The 17,619-nt window shown below is 51.4% G+C and overlaps 6 protein-coding genes across 6 annotated transcripts; 2 read left to right on the forward strand and 4 right to left on the reverse strand.

The window, feature by feature from the left end:
* Positions 1-3,098: 3,098 nt before the first annotated feature.
* PV07_05162 (uncharacterized protein) lies at positions 3,099-5,426 on the reverse strand. Its single transcript, XM_016392040.1, has one exon. It carries the CDS (start codon positions 5,204-5,206, stop codon positions 3,659-3,661), a length of 1,548 nt encoding a protein of 515 aa, XP_016249559.1. The 5' UTR covers positions 5,207-5,426; the 3' UTR covers positions 3,099-3,658.
* Positions 5,427-5,556: 130 nt separating this feature from the next.
* On the reverse strand, positions 5,557-7,351 carry PV07_05163 (uncharacterized protein). The gene has a single exon (XM_016392041.1). The coding sequence runs from the start codon at positions 7,277-7,279 to the stop codon at positions 5,783-5,785; it is 1,497 nt and encodes a 498-aa protein (XP_016249560.1). The 5' UTR covers positions 7,280-7,351; the 3' UTR covers positions 5,557-5,782.
* Positions 7,352-7,644: 293 nt separating this feature from the next.
* PV07_05164 (uncharacterized protein) lies at positions 7,645-9,727 on the reverse strand (the record flags this gene model as incomplete). The annotated part of the gene is made up of 4 exons (XM_016392042.1): positions 7,645-8,024; positions 8,228-9,160; positions 9,338-9,498; positions 9,555-9,727. 4 exons carry the CDS (start codon positions 9,725-9,727, stop codon positions 7,645-7,647), a joined length of 1,647 nt encoding a protein of 548 aa, XP_016249561.1.
* A 1,621-nt stretch (positions 9,728-11,348) lies between these two features.
* On the forward strand, positions 11,349-13,956 carry PV07_05165 (uncharacterized protein; the record flags this gene model as incomplete). Its single annotated transcript, XM_016392043.1, has 7 exons — positions 11,349-11,432; positions 11,483-11,919; positions 11,987-12,210; positions 12,265-12,804; positions 13,231-13,483; positions 13,540-13,646; positions 13,712-13,956. The coding sequence occupies 7 exons, from the start codon at positions 11,349-11,351 to the stop codon at positions 13,954-13,956; spliced, it is 1,890 nt and encodes a 629-aa protein (XP_016249562.1).
* Positions 13,919-14,992, reverse strand: PV07_05166 (uncharacterized protein). Its single transcript, XM_016392044.1, has one exon. The coding sequence runs from the start codon at positions 14,911-14,913 to the stop codon at positions 14,071-14,073; it is 843 nt and encodes a 280-aa protein (XP_016249563.1). The 5' UTR covers positions 14,914-14,992; the 3' UTR covers positions 13,919-14,070.
* Positions 14,993-15,083: 91 nt separating this feature from the next.
* PV07_05167 (signal recognition particle protein SRP54) lies at positions 15,084-17,528 on the forward strand. Its single transcript, XM_016392045.1, has one exon. The coding sequence runs from the start codon at positions 15,194-15,196 to the stop codon at positions 16,763-16,765; it is 1,572 nt and encodes a 523-aa protein (XP_016249564.1). The 5' UTR covers positions 15,084-15,193; the 3' UTR covers positions 16,766-17,528.
* The last annotated feature ends 91 nt before the right edge of the window (positions 17,529-17,619 follow it).

Raw genomic sequence — 17,619 nt, forward strand, 5'->3', positions numbered from 1 at the left:
ACATCTGCTGTGTCTACAACGATCTGACTACCATCAGTCTGGGTGTCCTGACAGGGACATCCCTCTTACCTCGCTTGTATCCAGATTCTTCAATTCAATTCGCCACTGTTGGTTCTTCTCGTCCCATTCAGCTCGTTGAAAGTAATGTCGAAAGCGAACATATTTTTCAACATCATATTTCCAGGCAATGTCTTTCAAGTAATTCTGGATCTCCCCTCCTGTGGCATAAAATCGGGACCACTCTGGGTTGCTTGCAAATGTGAATTGGTAGACATGTGAAGGGATGTCTGGAACGGTAGGCTGTTAGCAAGCTACTGCCTAGTTTCTCCCCCAAATCCATATCAGTGAGTCCTACCACATGCTATTCCAGGATATCTACAGCAAATGTCAGTCTTCACGAGTCTACTTCCTTCGTGCGCGAGTTTACTCGCCTGTTCTCGTACCATGTTCCTCCAATATCGTCATTCTTTTCGTAAACAACAAAGTCAAGGTTGTCAATGTACTGTGGAAACCGAATGGCACTGAGAATGCCCGAGTACCCAGCTCCAATGCAGACAACTTTGATCTTCCGGTTGGCATCAATTGGATGATCGTAGAGAGGGATAGTATTTGGATCCATGGCTTCTGCTGCAGCCCGTGACTAGGCAAAAAGATGAGTATGAGTCAAGAAGGTTTTCCTTAGGCTTGTACATCCAGCTTGTGTTTTGAGTTATCTACTTGGAACCCCACGGAGAATAGATGACAAGTGACATGGATTCACATGTGTCACGAGATACCTATAGATTGGTATTGGAGGCTAAAGCTAAGTTGCCTTCATCATTTTCTTCGTCAGCTAGAGCTGACTCTCACCCATGGATCCTAACACGCTCTTCTGCGATCTCCAGAGATAAACTAAGTACCTGGTCTTGTGGGGTCCCCGCATGACAATGGTCCGCAATCTCCGCTTGTACACCTCCACCCCTTATTCTGCCCCGTAGGTATAGATGTTCGTCAGCAATTGTTGACTAAGAAAGCTTCAAGAAGATCATCGCGGGAATTGTTCCAAATACGAACTTCAGCTTGGATATATCGCTGACAGGTCGGTTCCGAACTACGTACGTTTAGCTACTTACCTGCTTACGGGAGTCTCTTCTGAAAGTTTGTCTTTCGAAGCTTGTTGTGTTTCGCTGGCAATTACACTACCCTTCAATCTAAGTCTGTGGTTTCTGGAGACAGATCGACAATGGGCTCTTCAAGCTTTGCAAACAAAGTGGTGTTCGTGACGGGAGGTAGCTCTGGCCTGGGGGCAGAGACATGTGAGCTGTTCATACAAGCTGGGGCGACACTATTCATCACAGATCTTGCGGAGCGTGATATCCTCAAGCGAGTGGGAACAGAGAAAGCAACATTTCAAAAATGCGACGTTTCAAACCCTGAGGACTGCGAAAACGCGGTCAAGGCGTGCATAGAGCGCTTTGGACGGCTCGATGTTTTATTCCACAATGGGGCACGACTTGGTGCTTGCGCAACCGTTGTCGACCATGATATTACGCTGTTTCAGCAGGTTGTCAACACCAACCTATGTTGACTGTTCTATCTAGCCCGGGTCGTCATACCTCAGATGCGCAAACAAGGCAAAGGAACCATTGTGAGTACAGCCAGCACTGCCGGGCTCGCGGGAGATTACGGTCTCTGCTCCTACAGTGCGGCGAAGGCAGGACTGGTAAACTTGACGCGAACTATGGCTCTGGATCATGCACAGGAAAACATCCGCGTCAATTGCGTGTGCCCAGGATATATGGTCACACCAATGACAGTTCCATTCCGCGAAAACGAAGTCATGCACGAAGCGCTTCTTGAAAGTATTCCCATGCACCGAGGCTCTGATCCGAAGGAGGTAGCCCGGGCAGTGCTGTTCCTGGCGTCGGAGGATTCCTCTTATATCACCGGACAAGGTAATTTTTCCATTCGTTTTATCCGTTGACCAAGAAAGAAGCTGACTTAGGATGTTCCCACACAGCTATTGCAGCTGACGGTGGTTGGACTGCCTCCACTGGCGGACCAAACTTTTTGAAATACATGGGATCTGGGGTAAGTGCATCGTTGGCTGTGCAATGATCAAAGTTTGGGTTGCTAATTCAACAACCGAAGGTGCAGACCAAGTAATCAAACTCGGTCCTCAATTAAAACTACGGAAATGTTAGGATGCCAGGGCTTACATCGGTGACCTTGTCAAAGTTCAAGGTGTGGCCTTATCTCCGACGAGGGTTTTACCAGGAAACTGGACCGAGACTGTAAATAGTACATCAAAGAGATCATGACGAGGCCACAGCCATGATGGCGACTTGTGAAGTGATTTGAGCTGGTCTCCACTGTTTCGCTTTATTTGCTTCTATTCGAGTGCTGAGGATGTTCCATCCTGAAGAATCACGAATCCATTTCGCATCATCTCTAGAGTTGAAGCAATTCAAGGATTCAACACGACGATGGAGCTAACAATACCCTACTTAACACTATAGGGAAACTCCTTAAGATAGTAATTGTGAGGGTTTGGAAAGAGTTCTACAACTAGCTAGCTAACCTAGTAACAAGGAGGATAAATCTGAGGAGAGAGGAGGAAGGAATGGCTGTCCTTCCTTTCTCCTTATATCCTCCAACGCACCGTAAGGAGGTAACTAGTGTCCTCACCTCCTTACTCCTCCTTCCTTACGTACTTGTTCTAGCTCCTTGCCTTCCCTTGCGTACTTGTTCCAACTCCTTACCTTCCTTTGCGTACGGTGTCTCAGCTGTCAGGATTCTGTAGCCCTTACACCGTGTACGTCTTGACCAATCAGGAGGCATCATTTCGCCTGTACATTGTACAGGCGAACACACCCAATCAGAAAGTATGGTTTCCTGGCGTTGGTCTTGGGGCGGGTTCGCCAGAACCGAACCTTCTCCTGGGTTCAACCCATCACATTTAAGTCTCTATATATAGGGCTAGAGCTATCTATACTAGGTGTTATTGCTTCTATTAACCTGCCTATCCACCGCTCCCCTTACAGACACTCCCTAAAAGCTATCATCTAGTAGCTGGCCCGCTACCTACGTCACTATATCTATCGGTGGCCCTAAAGAGTCCCTCATAACTAAGTATAGGTTTTTCGTATGAGACTACCTAGGTACGTACATTGACGGGTAGGTGGTGTATGTGATGTCCACGGTACGCAAGCGGAGTTGGAGTCCTCCGCATCTACATCCACAACAGGTACATGGTACAGAGACGTGTCTTCATGAAAGGAAGGGAGAGTGTGGTAGAAGAGGGGAAGTCCCTAAAAATCGGATACTCGTGATATAGCCTACCTACCTGCCTTCCTCCCTCCCTCCCGACGTATGCACAGTCCGTGCGGCCCTTGCGGTCCAAGTCCTCTTGTTCCTTTTTCCTCGCGCCGGGGATAAAATGGACCTCATATACGGAAACCCGGCGACATAGATATATACAACAACTTTTCCGAAGACTTTGCGCGGCATAGGACCTGGTCCTTTCTCTTTCATTCACATATTCGCCCCTCACTATAACACCGTCCCGAACCATGACTTCGTCAAAGACAAAAAGAGATGGAGGCAGCCCATTGACCGCCCACCGGCCCCCAAAACTCATTTCTTCATCCACAGCTCGTTTCTGTCGACGTGGTTTGGTTCAGGGACTCTTGCCGAATCTCCGATCAAAATCCCTCAGGACAGCCATAACGTTCGCAGCGTCAATCTCCAACGCCGGCCTTCCCGCCATGCCCGGGTTGCTAGGTTCGCTGGCATGTAGCTTAGGCATCCACTCGCCAATGTCGCCCGCAGCGCGCTCGTAGGCGGGGTGTCGCGACAGGGTGGTGTAGGCGTCTGCGCAGGTTAGTGTTACACCTGCCTTTGGCACATTTGTGGAGCTTTGCTGTGCCAGGGTCTCGTAGGAGGGAATAACTGCGGCTTGGGACCGGGTCGTGCGGTTTCTTCTGGGAAGAGGCACCACATTATTCTCGGTACTCGACCGGCAGCAAGACCCGCCGGGAATTTGGGCGCCGCAGCATCCTGAGGAGGGTGTGGTCGCGAGCTGTGACTGAGCACGAGAGGCCGCAAGAGATTTGCAGAAAAGAGTACTATTCGGATCGGCGCGACATTGGGCACATGTTCCTGGCCCCGATGCCCCACACCCCGAAGGTGGAGGAAGCACTGACGGGACAGACATGGACACATCGCCTTCGGACGGGGGTGGTGTAAATTGGTCGAGTTGCCTTGATGATGTGTGCGTCGGAATGATTGCTGCCGCTGACCTGCTGCTGGCCGCGGTCTGCGCTCGTTCCTGTTCAGCTGCGACCTCTGCGCAGATACACGGTGTGCCATCTGAGCAGAAGCCGCACGGATCGGCCACCGCGGAAGTAGGAGAGTGATTGTCCAAGCGAGGGCGTTCTGGGATGGCGTTTGAGGCGTACACTGCCGTAAAATCAATTTCTAAAGTCTCCCTGCTCTCGATTTTGATTCTCTTTTCACCGCCATCTCTCTGTGATGGGGAGAGTGGACGTTTCTCGTGATGATTTGTGTCGCGGGCCTCTGCTGCGTCGCCGCCCATTGCTGCGAAGGCGTCGTCTATACATTGACAGCGGGTCTCTAGTGTGCAATTTCCACATCCGACTGAGGTGTCATTTGCTGCATTGTCGTTTGAACTGGGAGCCTTGTCCCGAGTAGATGTGCTTGGAGGTGATTCCGAAGTTGTAGATCTGGCAGCAGCCAGCTCGTTTTCTAGTCTCCTACATCGATCCACCCAGTGTGCCAGGTCGGTTTGATAGTGTTCAATCTCTTTTTCAAGTTTGTCCACAGTCGCCCGGAGGATATCTTGTTCATGTTCATGCTCTTCCTCGATCTGCTTCAATTGTTCTTCGAGTTCACCTACCCGTGCGGCGCGTCTCTCTCGGAAGGCTCTCTGCGCGGCACGATTCTGCGCCTTGCGTTTAGTGGGAGGTGTGTCTGTCGCTGGTTTCCGTCCTGGCTTGGGACGAGGAGGGACGACCCATTCCCTGCTGGTGAGAGACATTGGTGCTGAGGTGGATGAAGATGGCGGGGAAGCGGCTGGTGGGGTTTGGGCTGGTTTCATGCATAGCGATGGTGGTCGTGCTATTGCAACTTTGACGTCGACAGAAGTTGTGTTCGCTGCTGTTGCAGCTGTTGCCGCTGCCTTCGGGGACGCGGCGCTGGAAGCCATGTTTCATGGATAGAGGACAATCCGCCTTGTACCGAGGGTAATGGTCGGAGCTGATTGTGGGACGTCGTCTGCAATCCAATTAACTGCTGACACCGTGGAGGACGCAGTGGCCCCTGTTTGCCGCCAGCATCTGCTTGAATGGCGATATAAGTGTGGTTGCCTCCTCGAAACCGCGGTACGGCGGACAGATGGTTCGACAAGGCGCATGCAAGAAAACAAGTCGGGAAGAGTCGAGGTTGGGATTGGGATCAAATTTTATCAGATTAGATGCGACCGATAATCGGCCTTGGCACGTGCGGGGCTCAGCTATCAGATCGGGAATGATCAGGCCACACCGATGGGAAAGAGTCGTCACCTAGATAGCGAGATAGGTAGGTATAGTACAGCAGCCAGTCTTTGTACATTCAAGTAGGTATGGAAAAGTACCCCCAGATATCGTGACGGAGAAGAGTATGGGTATCTCATACAACGCCTGAAACGCCGTGCTACATGCCCCGGTCCCCAACCTTCATCCACCATTAGATTTACATTCGCGTCCCCTCCGTGACAATGTTTGAGCATCAGCTTGACCCCTCATCAAAACTTACCACCGTGCAAACCAGCTTCTGCTGCTGCAAACTCGCTGCCGCCTTGCAGTCCTCCCACAAATGCGGTTCCCCAGACACCAACCAATCCCCACAAGCCAACCCGCCAGCCGCGGTACAGGCCTTCAATCCCCTGTCCTTTCCTCTTCCGCCTTGGGGCTTTCCCCATTAACGCGGCAGTTTTGTCCTTTCGTGTCTCCGAGTAACCCTCTTCCCGTGCGATACTCCAGAAGGTCGGTAGGATCCCTCGGTAAGATTGCGGTACTGGAACAATGGTCGTGATGGCTTTGCGTTTGGAGGATGAAGAAGGCGGTGCATACGCTGGGGATGTCCAGGTAGCTATCTGTGCTCGACGGAGGACAGTCTCCAATGGGAACTTGATCGATAGATCCAATGCCGATCCCACAAATGTTGCGACACTCCAGGTGGCGGGGTTCATGACGGGATCCAGCCCGAGATAAGACTTTAGGAATACCGGGGTGCTTGTAGAGATCAATGTTGGCAGAGTTGAGCTGAAGAAAGTGACAGGGATGAGGTGGCCGGGTATGAGGTATGGAGTTGGCAGTGTCCGTAGAGTCCCGAGTAGTGTCCGCGGCTCTTGACTGGAAGGCGTGAGGATGAGTCTAGTACGGGCGGCATCAATTGGTGCAAGGACAAGGGCAGACATCGCCGCCGCCGCCGTGCTGATCATGATGGTGGCTACCGGGGCGGTAGAGGTGAGAATAGAGATGTCGGGAATTGCTCCCGATGCCGGCGTATTGAGTATGTCACTCTCTGCCACTCCAAGGACAGCTGCCAGAAAGCTTCTGAAGAATGTCTCAAGAGTCCGTGTCAGGATGTTGTACACAAATGTAGAATTAGTCGCCCGCCACATAGCCAAAGCTCCGCCACTCGACGACAGAGATGACAGTGCATCAATAAGAGAATGAGGATTCTTGAGGTGTAATTGCACATCGGCTTGTTGATGGCGATCAGGAACTCGTGAGGATGCCGTCTCCCGAGGTGGCCTTCCGCGCCGACCACGAGCTGGCGACCGACGGGATGTCGTTTGCTCAAATGGCGCGGTCGACGTGAAATAATTGGGTTCGTCATCTGATGAATGTTCGTAGCCATAGTCGTCATGCTCGTTCGCGTCTTCCTCTTCTGCTTCACCATATGTATATCTCCTTTGCGGCTTTTTGTCTTCCTCCTCCTCATCTTGTGCAACGCGTGCCTGCAGAATCAGCTTTGCAACCTCGAATGGCTGCGCAAGCACGACATTTGCATATTTCCATAACGCGCTATCAATTACTGATTTGAGTGATCCCGGTAGAGACGGCGAGGTATCAGAGATGTACTCGGAATAGTCGATGTCGGGAAACGCGAAACTAGTTCCTGGAGAGTTGGTTTTCGAGGTACCCGAGGAAGTGTTGGGCAGTGTATCAGTACCAATAGATGGAGGGACGTAATATGGCCGGAGAGGATTTGGGACGTATCTCGAGTCCTGCATGGCGAGATACTCTGAAAGTGACACTGCTTACTGGCGTGCAGCTGTTTCAATGTTGTCACAGTGCACATAAGGTGATCGAAATGCAAGTTCAATTAATGCAAATGTCGCCGACGTAATTTACCCCGAAAAATGTACGGTGCAGCAAGACATGGGCCAAGTGCAGCTGAGCGTCATTTGAAACTATCATTTCTCCCATTGGAAGGCTGAGGCGACAACCCATGCACCACAGGCCAAAGAATCACAAGAGGCGTTCAGGTCTGAAGTACTAAGAGCAAACATCGGCTCCATCTGTCTTCAGCCGCGTCAAAGATTACAGACTAATTTGATGCTGCGGTTTGTGGTTCTAGCACCATCCTAACGTATATTCAGATACTGCTCACGATTGTTGAGTCGGAGCGTAAGAGATTCATCTCCGGACAACCCACATCCCTCCCTGGTGTTTCCAGACTGTGATCTGTAGCCTGATCCATCTCCATACCGGCGCTCTCCACGTCTTTCTCTTGAGATGTGTCGTCGTCGCGGCTCGCTTCACCTCTGCCTGGATCTGGGACCAAGGCAATGTCAACAGCGAAAGTACTCCGGGCACGTATCTGCGCTCCCCATAGCCAGAAGCATATTGGCACTGGGATGAGGAGCGTAGCAAAACATGCCAGCAGTGTGTTCGCCCACCCCACACCGAGATTGTGGAACATCTGTTTTGCGAACATCGGAAAGCCCGCGGCGAGAGCTGAACGTGAAATGGTCGCTATTGCAAAGGCGGACGCAGAACTGCGGAGCGTCAGTAAGGCTTGCGCGAAACAACATTACAAGTACTTGCTTGGTCCTATATATGTCGAGGATAAAATTGAAGCCTAAAAGTGTTCGTTACCATCGATCAATGTTGACCGCTCCCGAGGCCAACTCCTCCCCAACGGGTAAAACGATCTGTGAAGATGGAGTTCAACTTACACCCGATAAATATGGTATGAAGCCCATAGCCAGTCGCAACTCCACTGGCAGCTGGTATGCTCCAATGCACCTGTCTAGGGTACGCAGCGGTCCAGGCAAACCAGAATAAGCCCGCAGTGAAGGCCACGGCGCCTGTGATGCAGATAGGCATACGCCACTCAGGAACCATAATACCATCATTTGCCCTTGCCCAGTGGGTGTAATATCTCTCTTGAGCCATATGCACGACTGCAGACAGTGCCAGACCTCCAATGACACCAAAGAACGGCAGCCCCCCAGTACCACGATTCATATGGTATCCTTCGACGAAAACAATCTCGTAGGACACCAAGAACGTGTAGATCAGAGCATAAACAAACGCCACGTATATGCAGATGAAGAGCAGGATCGGCTCCTTGCACACCATGATAAAGGGCCTCTGGAGTAGATATTTGAGTGTTTGGCCCAATGTTTCATGCCGTTCTTCGATTTTGGCATGAATCGCCCAATCCCCGGTGTCGACACGCAGCTGTACCGCTTTCTGCTTCAGAAGGTACGGAGCGTAGGATTCGGAGGCGAAGAGCATCAAACCAAAGAAGACTGCCGAACCCACGAACACAGTCCACCATGCGCACCAGCGCCAGCCTAGTGATTGATTGTCTACAGTAAATCCAGCTAATGGCGAGGCGAGCATTGGTGCGCCGAACACAGAAGTCAGGAACGCGATAGATGCATAGCCCCGACGAGCGCCTTTCCAGAAGTCTGCATAAGATGAGAGCGGCAGCATGAGGGCGCATGCTCCCATGACGCCTTGGAAGAAGCGACACAACGCTAGTGTCTGGAAGTCTTTTGCAGTCGCGGAGCCGGCCCCGAAGCAAATGAAACCGAACGACGAGATGATCATGGGAATCTTTCGCCCATAAATGTCTGACAGCGGGGCCCAGACAAAGGGACCTTCATGATCATGGTAGAGTCAGCTTAGTCGCAGGCAAGGAGGTGGATTTTTGTTCAACTGCCTTGGTGGGCGGAACGCTGTATGTATTTCGAACTTCTAATGCAGCACCCGCTGCTACGGGAAGCAAGCTCATTTGGTGTGTCGCGACGGGAGACAGGCAGCAACCCTGGACTCACCTGTAGTATATCCTAATAGAAACAGCGTTGAAGTGCAAAGTGTTGCGACCTCATCGGAGACGTGAAAATGAAGAGATAGCTCAGACACAGCTGGAGAGAGAATACCCGATGCTAGGGAGGAAGTGAAGCAAGCAAAGCCATAGAAGAAAGCAGTGACGATCCTAACTTCAGTTAACAGGCTCTTGTCAGGGCGGATCAAGGGTCAGATATCCCATACTTTTTGTGCGTTGGCCAGTTATACGGTAAATCTGGGTCGTCGACGCCATCGAAGTCCACAAGGAATGTCTTTCCAGCGTTGGCTTGCCGCGTCGTGATTCCTGGCGTTCGAGGGGGTCTTTCGGAGAACGCATTCCGGGCATCATTCTGATCCTGGATGGCTGTTCGATTCATGGAAAACATATGAGATGAGATGCTCTCTTGAGAATGACCACGACGCAGTATCGATGAAGTGTCAGGAAAGCAGGCTCTTCGGGAGAAAAGGGCAATTTCACAGCCTGCCTTACCTACAAAGAGATAGAAAAAGTAGCAGAGCCGAATGTTGTCGGATTAATCACCTATCTTCACCCGTCTTTCCGTATCTCGGCAGTCAAGATCATGACCTTGCACCTTGACTGATAAAATCCGCATAAGGCCATGTAGATCTATCGAAAGGTGAAGGCTCGGGGGCAACTTGCTTAAACAGAGCCGAGGTGATAGGTGACGGCAATAGTCTTCAGCAAGCGTTTGATCTGAAGTAAGGAAGAATAATCTGCCTCTGTATGTGAATCATAGTGCGTAATACACAAGGCGACGGCACCCCCGGGCGGGCGGCGAGTAAGCAACACGCGCGAGATGTATTAATCATCGACGAGGTTAGGTATACTCTCCTATAATAGGGTACAAGGACGCATTAAGCGTCAGCGTTCCTGTAAATCTCATCAAGGAGTTCTCTCGGAGAACTTAGTTGCCAGGCTTCGGCCATGACGGCGGCGAAGATGTGATTGTTCTGACGATATAGGCGGAGAGAGAGTTCACCGTCTTGAAAAGCTCCGCCGAATGACAGCAAACACGTAGTTAGCTATGATGATTGATGAGATTAACAAGCTAATACATCGACAGTCTATGCTCTGCACCGAGGACCTCGTATAGTATGAGCGAGTTTTTGGCAGTGTGGGTTTGTACAAGGCTTTGTCCACTCCAGGGACTCAGCCTTACCGACGGAGGTGGATGGATGTCACCCCTTTTCCCCAGCGGCGGACGGCCCCCAGGTATTTCCCCTCCAAACGCCGGCGTCGTATTTGAAACAACATGGGCTTTGCTATTTACTCGCCTCTTGCGAACTTCTGAGTCTATTTTTTTGGGCCCGCATGATGTTGTCGCTTCGCAGATTTGTCCGACTTTATCTGGATGGCCTATCCCACATGCTCTCTACGAGCAAAATCTTGATCCCTCTACGGCGTCTATCTTGCGTTTATTGAGCTATTCGGCAAACCCACGCATTCCTTGTACAGGGCTTCGGTCCGGTGTTTCATTGCAGAGCCTTCCGCGGTCCACTGCATGGTACCCTAGTATAACGAGATCCGAGATCGTGATATCTTGACCTTGCTGCCGCCGCCACAAGACTCTTTGCTAAGCCGGAGAAGGCATTTAATTGAAAAGGACCGATAGTGGAAGACTACGGCGCCAGGATCTCACTACCTGTTCCAACCCTCTGAACCACTGCTCAATTTACAGCTTAGAGGCAACATGGAAAGGGCATGCTCCACCGTGGCTTCATACCGGAGCACTTTTCAATTTCGAAGGTACTGTAGGAGTTAGGATGGAGTTCACAACGGGGTCCTCCTTCTCATCTAGACGCTTTGCCAGAGGAAAGCCACGTCAAAGAACAAAGCTATATGGAAGTCACAATGCCAGCCTCGCATCGAGATTCGACAGTTCTCTTCCTTGTTTCATTATTTCGATTCAATCAGAGCCGGACTCGAGCCAAATTTTCCTAACCTAGTCGCTCTTTCTTTCGAGGCTCGTGTTTCCGATGTTGTTCCTGCCCTTGGCGTGTCTGGCGATCGTTGGCTTCGCATCTCCCATTCTAGCTCAATCAGTCTTCGCTCATGTCATAGTAAGTTGATGTCTTCGGACGCCTATTGCACGTTTTCTGATAATGTCTAGGTGGGGAACACATATAGCTACACCCAAGCTAACTGGGCAAGCGATATTGCAGCTGCTGCCGCCGCTGGTATTGACGGATTCGCGCTCAATATCGGGTATGTCGATACGATTAATCCAAATGGATTGGTCCAGACTCAGCTCGACAGTGCATATCAGGCCGCCGACGCTGCTGGCTTTCAAATGTTCTTGTCATTTGACTACCTAGCTCAGGGAGCCTGGGACCAAAATGCGGTGATAACAACAGTCAATGGTTACAGCTCGCATTCGAGTCAGTTTCAGTGGCAGGGCAAGCCTCTGGTCTCAACTTTTGAGGGTGCGGATAACGCAGGCGACTGGGCCTATATCAAATCCCAAACCAATTGTTTCTTCGTCCCGGACTTCTCAAGCCAAGGTGCAGCTGGCGCCGCCAGGAAACCCAATGTCGATGGCCTTCTTTCGTAAGTCTATAAATTCCTCGATCAGCACTCTGGCATAGCTCTAAAGTGCCTGCTAACTCCAATGCAGGTGGGACGCATGGCCAAACGGTGCAAACGACATGACAGACAATGATGACATGGCGTATGTTACAGCACTGAATGGTCGGCCCTACATGATGCCAGTCTCTCCCTGGTTCTACACAAATCTCCCGTTGTGGTCAAAGAATTGGCTCTGGCGGGGAGATGACCTATGGCACGATCGCTGGGACCAAGTTCTCAACGTTCAGCCAGCTTTGGTCGAGATCCTGACATGTAAGTGAAGCAAACAACTTCAACTTTGAGGACCATTCCTGATGGTTGGACAAGGGAATGACTGGGGAGAATCTCACTATATCGGCCCAATGCCACCCACCGATTCCGCCATTCCAGACGGAGCCGGGCCATACGTCGAGAACAACCCGCACGACGCCTGGTTGAAAGATTTGCCTCACTATATCGCAGCGTACAAAAATACGAGTCGGCCGGACGAGAACCATGTTACCTTCTGGTACCGCCTCAATCCCGCGTCGGGGACAGCGTGTAGCGCCGGAACATCTTGTAACACTCCTACACAAGGCCAGGTAGCCCTAAATCCGCAGGAGTGTGACACAGACGCAGTTTTCTTCACTGCGTTTGTGCCAAATGCCGCCATAGCAACAGTCAACGTGACAATTGGTGGCTTGACGCAGACAGTTTCGGCGACCACGCCTGGTATCTTCCACTCCAGCGTGCCGTTTAACGGTATGACCGGAGATGTCACAGTGGCTGTTACCGCTAGCGATGGCACCGAGCTTGGTCCCGTCAATGGTGCATCCATCACAGCAGACTGTGTTGGCGGAAACATCAACTGGAATGCATGGGTTGGAGGTTCGTAGGCGAATTGGAATGAGTCGTGCGGGCGCGGTATTAGCTTCTTGTATGTATTTTTGTGGGCTTGCCCAAGATTCTCAATGGCCTTGTGCTGGATACCATGCCATCTGTTGACTCTGTTTTCCGTAATGTAGAATCTGCATTCAGAGCATGCTAGCCAAAGATACCAACGAGGTAGACGCCATAAATTGTCCTTGTTGCACTGAAGTTGTTGCGAGGCTGTACAGCACAAGGCTCGGGGCGGGTTTACTTCGGCCGAGAGCTTAAACGATTTGCGTCACGCCCAATCAACTTTTGACTTGAAGTCTGCGTTTGTGTTTCTCTTTTGCGTTCTTGTTGAGCAGCGGCGAACTCTTCGAGCCATCATCCACGAGTCCTTGGGGAGAAGAATGTCTGGATGGAACGGTGTGCGGAGTCTCATAGGACGAAATACCCGTCGATGCGGTCGAACTGACCAGGCGCGACAATTTCAATCCGGCGCAACTCGAATTCTCAATCGGAACCTCAGTCTGCACACTGCAACGGTATCGTTGTGCCGGCAACATCAACATGAACTCAGGATCAAGAAAGACCTAATCAGGGCCCATATACGCTCTCTTGAACTGGGCAGGAGGAGGTTTTCCACGACCCAAGTGACGAGGCATGGACATCTGGATCCGCCTAAGCCGGGAGAAGAGTAAGGCTCAACCTGTGCTCTGAGAAGGCATGGAGGATGCTGATGGATAACTACAGGCTCAAAGTCACGTTCGTCGACAAGGAAGGAGATGAGCACACGTTTGAGGTTGCGGAGGGTGACAACCTGCTGGATATTGCGCAGGCCAATGACCTGGAGATGGAAGGTGTGTTTTGACAACATTCTCCCAAACCATTCATAAACCTTTTCTCGCTGACGATTTCTATCAAGGCGCCTGTGGCGGCTCATGCGCATGTTCTACCTGCCACGTTATAGTCGAATCCGAGGAAATGTACGATAAGATCCCAGAGGCCACCGACGACGAGAACGACATGTTAGACCTCGCATTCGGCTTGACGGAAACATCGAGGCTAGGCTGCCAGGTAAAGATGTCTAAGGAGTTAGACGGGTTAGTGGTGAAACTGCCACAGATGACACGGAACATGCAAGCTTCGGATTTCGAGAAGCGCAGTTGATGATAAACTGAGGGTCGGGCATTAGACATGTACTATCACAAACCGCTCTCCATTGCTCCTCGCTTGGGTGGGCGTTATACCCAGAAAGTCCTTTACAATCACGATGCCCTCCGGTCATTGTGCTGTCGTGCTCTGCGCATTCTTTTTCCCAGCGATCAGGTCCAAGAATCCCTGCTTGCTCATCTCGTTGACCTTCTCCTCGCGGTTGGCCATCCCTATGGTTCCCTTCTTCCGTTCCTCCTTGGCCACCTGTTCGGCTTTAACCTGAGCCGCCCGAACTGCGTTGAAGAGCTTGACCACGCCCCGCTGGGCGATTTTCCGCAATTTCTTTTCCTCCTCAGCCACTTCGCCCGCTTGTCCCGAGCTCAGACCCAGAACGTCCTTTACTCTTCCTCTTTCTAACTCTTCCTTGCGGTCTGACCTCAATTTGGCTTTGGCTTTTTTCTCCAAGCGGTCATTTGCGAGGGAGACGCTGGTTTCCGCGGCTTCTTTACTTCTCGACAGGACAGGATCTTTGCGAGCTGATTGGGATAGCTTCGTCGATAGGATTTTTGAGATTGAGGTAGAAAATGCTTCCGGGTCGTTTCGCTTGCTTATGTGTTTTCTTCTGTCTGCCTCATTGAGGTCTTCTTCTGTACTGTCCTCATCCGATGTCGCGGCTTCCTCAGAGTTCGTATCTTCGTCTTCTTCTTCGTCTTTGTCTTCCATTTGTACGTCGGGTTCGTCCTCCGCTACAGCCGGGGGAGGCTTCTTCCTTTGAGGCTTGGGCGTATTCGGGGGGCGCTGTTCTTCGTCGCTCTCGTCCAAATTAACGGGAGCGAACCCTTGCTCTTCCTGCTCGTCCTCGTCGCTCGAGCTGTGGTACTCCAACTGTTTGCGGAAACGCTTCTTCGGTCGCTCGGTCTTTCCACGCATTCCATCTTCGACTTTACGTTTCTTTTGCGATAGAGGGGCCATCTTGGACACGGTTCGCTGGGTAGGTCAGTATGGCTAAGGAGAACAGCGTCCGCTGCTACTATTCGAGGGTTGGCCAAGATTTATTCTGGAAATTCTTCAAAATCGCCGGCAAAACTGCGGAAGTAACTTGACTCCCACTTTGATGTCCATTCTTCCCCACACTGGCGTCGAGACCACCAACTTCGTGCCACCGTTACTCCCTTCGATCTCGCCGCCCTTCCAAGTCGGACCGCCTTGAATATCATAGAACCACTCGCAAACACCCTTCTAGATCTGCAAGATGGTTCTCTCAGATCTGGGACGGCGCATCAATGCGGCCGTGTCGAACCTCAACCGCGAACCCAACCTCGATGAGAAAGCCTTCGATGCCATGATCAAGGAGATATGTTCGGCCCTCCTATCGGCTGATGTCAATGTGCGGCTTGTAAAGAATCTGCGAAAGTCGATACAGAGCGCCGTCAATTTCAAGGACCTTCCGCCCAACACGACCTCCAATGGCAAGAAGCGAATGATCCAACAAGCGGTCTTCGAGCACCTTGTTCAACTCGTCGATCCTCATGCCGAACCATATAAACCCAAGAAAGGCAGGTCGAATGTGATCATGATGGTCGGTCTTCAAGGCGCCGGAAAGACGACAACCTGCACGAAGCTGGCAAGATACTATGCAGCCCGGGGTTTCAAGGCCTGTCTGGTTTGCGCAGATACCTTCCGAGCAGGAGCCTATGACCAGCTGAAGCAGAATGCTACAAAAGCAAAGATACCATATTATGGGTCACTTACACAAACAGATCCCGCAGTGGTAGCTGCTGAGGGTGTCGGGAGATTTAAAAAGGAGAAATTCGAGGTTATCATCGTTGACACATCGGGGAGACACAAGCAGGAAGCAGACTTGTTCCAGGAAATGATTTTTGTACAAAATGCCATCAAACCGGATCAGACAATCATGGTACTAGATGGCACGATTGGCCAAGCCGCCGAGGCACAGTCGGCCGCCTTTAAAGCTACAGCTGACTTTGGTGCTCTTATCATCACCAAAACAGACGGTGGCGCAGCAGGAGGAGGCGCCATTGCTGCTGCAGCTGCAACGCGCACCCCTATTATCTTCCTCGGCACAGGTGAACATCTGGCAGATCTGGAAAGATTCGATGCAAGATCATTCATTTCCAAGCTACTTGGATATGGAGACATGAGTGGTCTGATCGAGCAAATTCAAACACTCACAAGGGAGTCGGCGGGGATGAAGGAGACCCAAAAACATTTGGCAGAAGGTATCTTCACGATCCGTGATATGAAAGAACAAATCACGAATATCATGAAGATGGGCCCCCTCTCCAAGATCGGCAGCATGATACCTGGTATGAGCGGCCTCATGCAAGGCATGTCCGACGAGGACGGAACCGAAAAGCTGAAACGGATGGTGTACATTTTTGACAGCATGACGGCCAAAGAACTGGACTCTGACGGGAAAATTCTGATATCACAGCCCTCTCGAATGGTCAGAATCGCTTGTGGCTCAGGCACCAGTGTCAGGGATGTCGAAGAACTTCTTACGCAGCATAAAGTGATGGCTAGCGTTGCCAAGAACATGGGTCAACAGAAGAAGAACATGGCCAAAGCCAACAGTATGTTGCAAGGTGGCAACCGACAACAGCAGCTCGCAGCAATGCAGAAACGGATGCAAAGTATGGGTGGTGGCCGGGGCGGCATGCCAGGTGGTGACCTCGGCAAGATGATGCAGATGATGCAAAACATGGGCATGGGAGCTGGTGGTGGTGGAGGAGGCGGAGGAATGGATGCTCTCATGCAGCAGATGGGGGGAATGTTTGGCGGTGGCCGGGGCCGAGGGAGATGAACGGGCTTTGGATGCCTCGAGACTTCTCCCAACTACGCTACGTGAAGCATATTCAATTTCTGGTCTCAGATGATCCGACCGAGGATGCATGGTACGGAGCCGACGGCCCTCCGGTGAGAAGGCCAAGGTGGGAGGATCTCGAAAAGGCGTTTTATGCCTCAAATTCTCCTGACAAGGGTCTTGAACAAGCTTCGGTCGGTCGATGACTGGAATCAAGCGCGAAGAGGACTGATATCTTTGTGGGCTGTCACTAACGGCGGCGCGGCGAATGAGACATGTAGTCTCACCACCCGACGAAGGAACTGTCGGTCCTGGACATCTACAGAAGCGCGCAAACCTGGGGCACTCTTGGCAATGAAAGACCCAGCGTGGCTATCCACGTCTTCTTTTCGACGAGTGGCGAAGAGATATTAATGACTGAATGTCGCAGCAGCCCGCCAAAGCAACGAGCCAGCGAGCACAGTGGACAGCGGCGAGGGCTGCGCCAATTGTGAGGTCACTTCTGCACTTTGCAGAAAGGGAGTTGGCATATAATACAGCAGTCTCTAGTGCCAGCTTCCCTCCATTGACCTCTGGGATGAAATGAAGCTATCAGAGTGTCGCGTTGAATTGGCGTGTCACGGATGATATGGTCAGTCTGAAGAGATTGACTTGGCGTTCATTGCTCCCAAGGAGTTGACTATAGGCTTTCAACTTCCTAGGGAAGGTATCCTTGATAGCACTTCTGTCCCATACCTATTGACGCATTTTACCCTGCCGAGGCCTGTCCTCCCCTTCCCCAGTCGCAGCCTCGCCATGCACCGGATGGAGTCCGCCCCTCCGCCAATCGGAAGCCCGGATCATTTTCGCCGCAA

This window comes from Cladophialophora immunda, assembly GCF_000835495.1.
Source record: "Cladophialophora immunda strain CBS 83496 unplaced genomic scaffold supercont1.3, whole genome shotgun sequence".
Lineage (NCBI taxonomy): Eukaryota > Fungi > Ascomycota > Eurotiomycetes > Chaetothyriales > Herpotrichiellaceae > Cladophialophora > Cladophialophora immunda.

Bases quoted from the DNA above. Each gene is read 5' to 3' on its own strand.
- PV07_05162 (XM_016392040.1), bottom strand. From the start codon at position 5,206: ATGGCTTCCAGCGCCGCGTCCCCGAAGGCAGCGGCAACAGCTGCAACA.
- PV07_05163 (XM_016392041.1), bottom strand. From the start codon at position 7,279: ATGCAGGACTCGAGATACGTCCCAAATCCTCTCCGGCCATATTACGTC.
- PV07_05166 (XM_016392044.1), bottom strand. From the start codon at position 14,913: ATGGCCCCTCTATCGCAAAAGAAACGTAAAGTCGAAGATGGAATGCGT.
- PV07_05167 (XM_016392045.1), top strand. From the start codon at position 15,194: ATGGTTCTCTCAGATCTGGGACGGCGCATCAATGCGGCCGTGTCGAAC.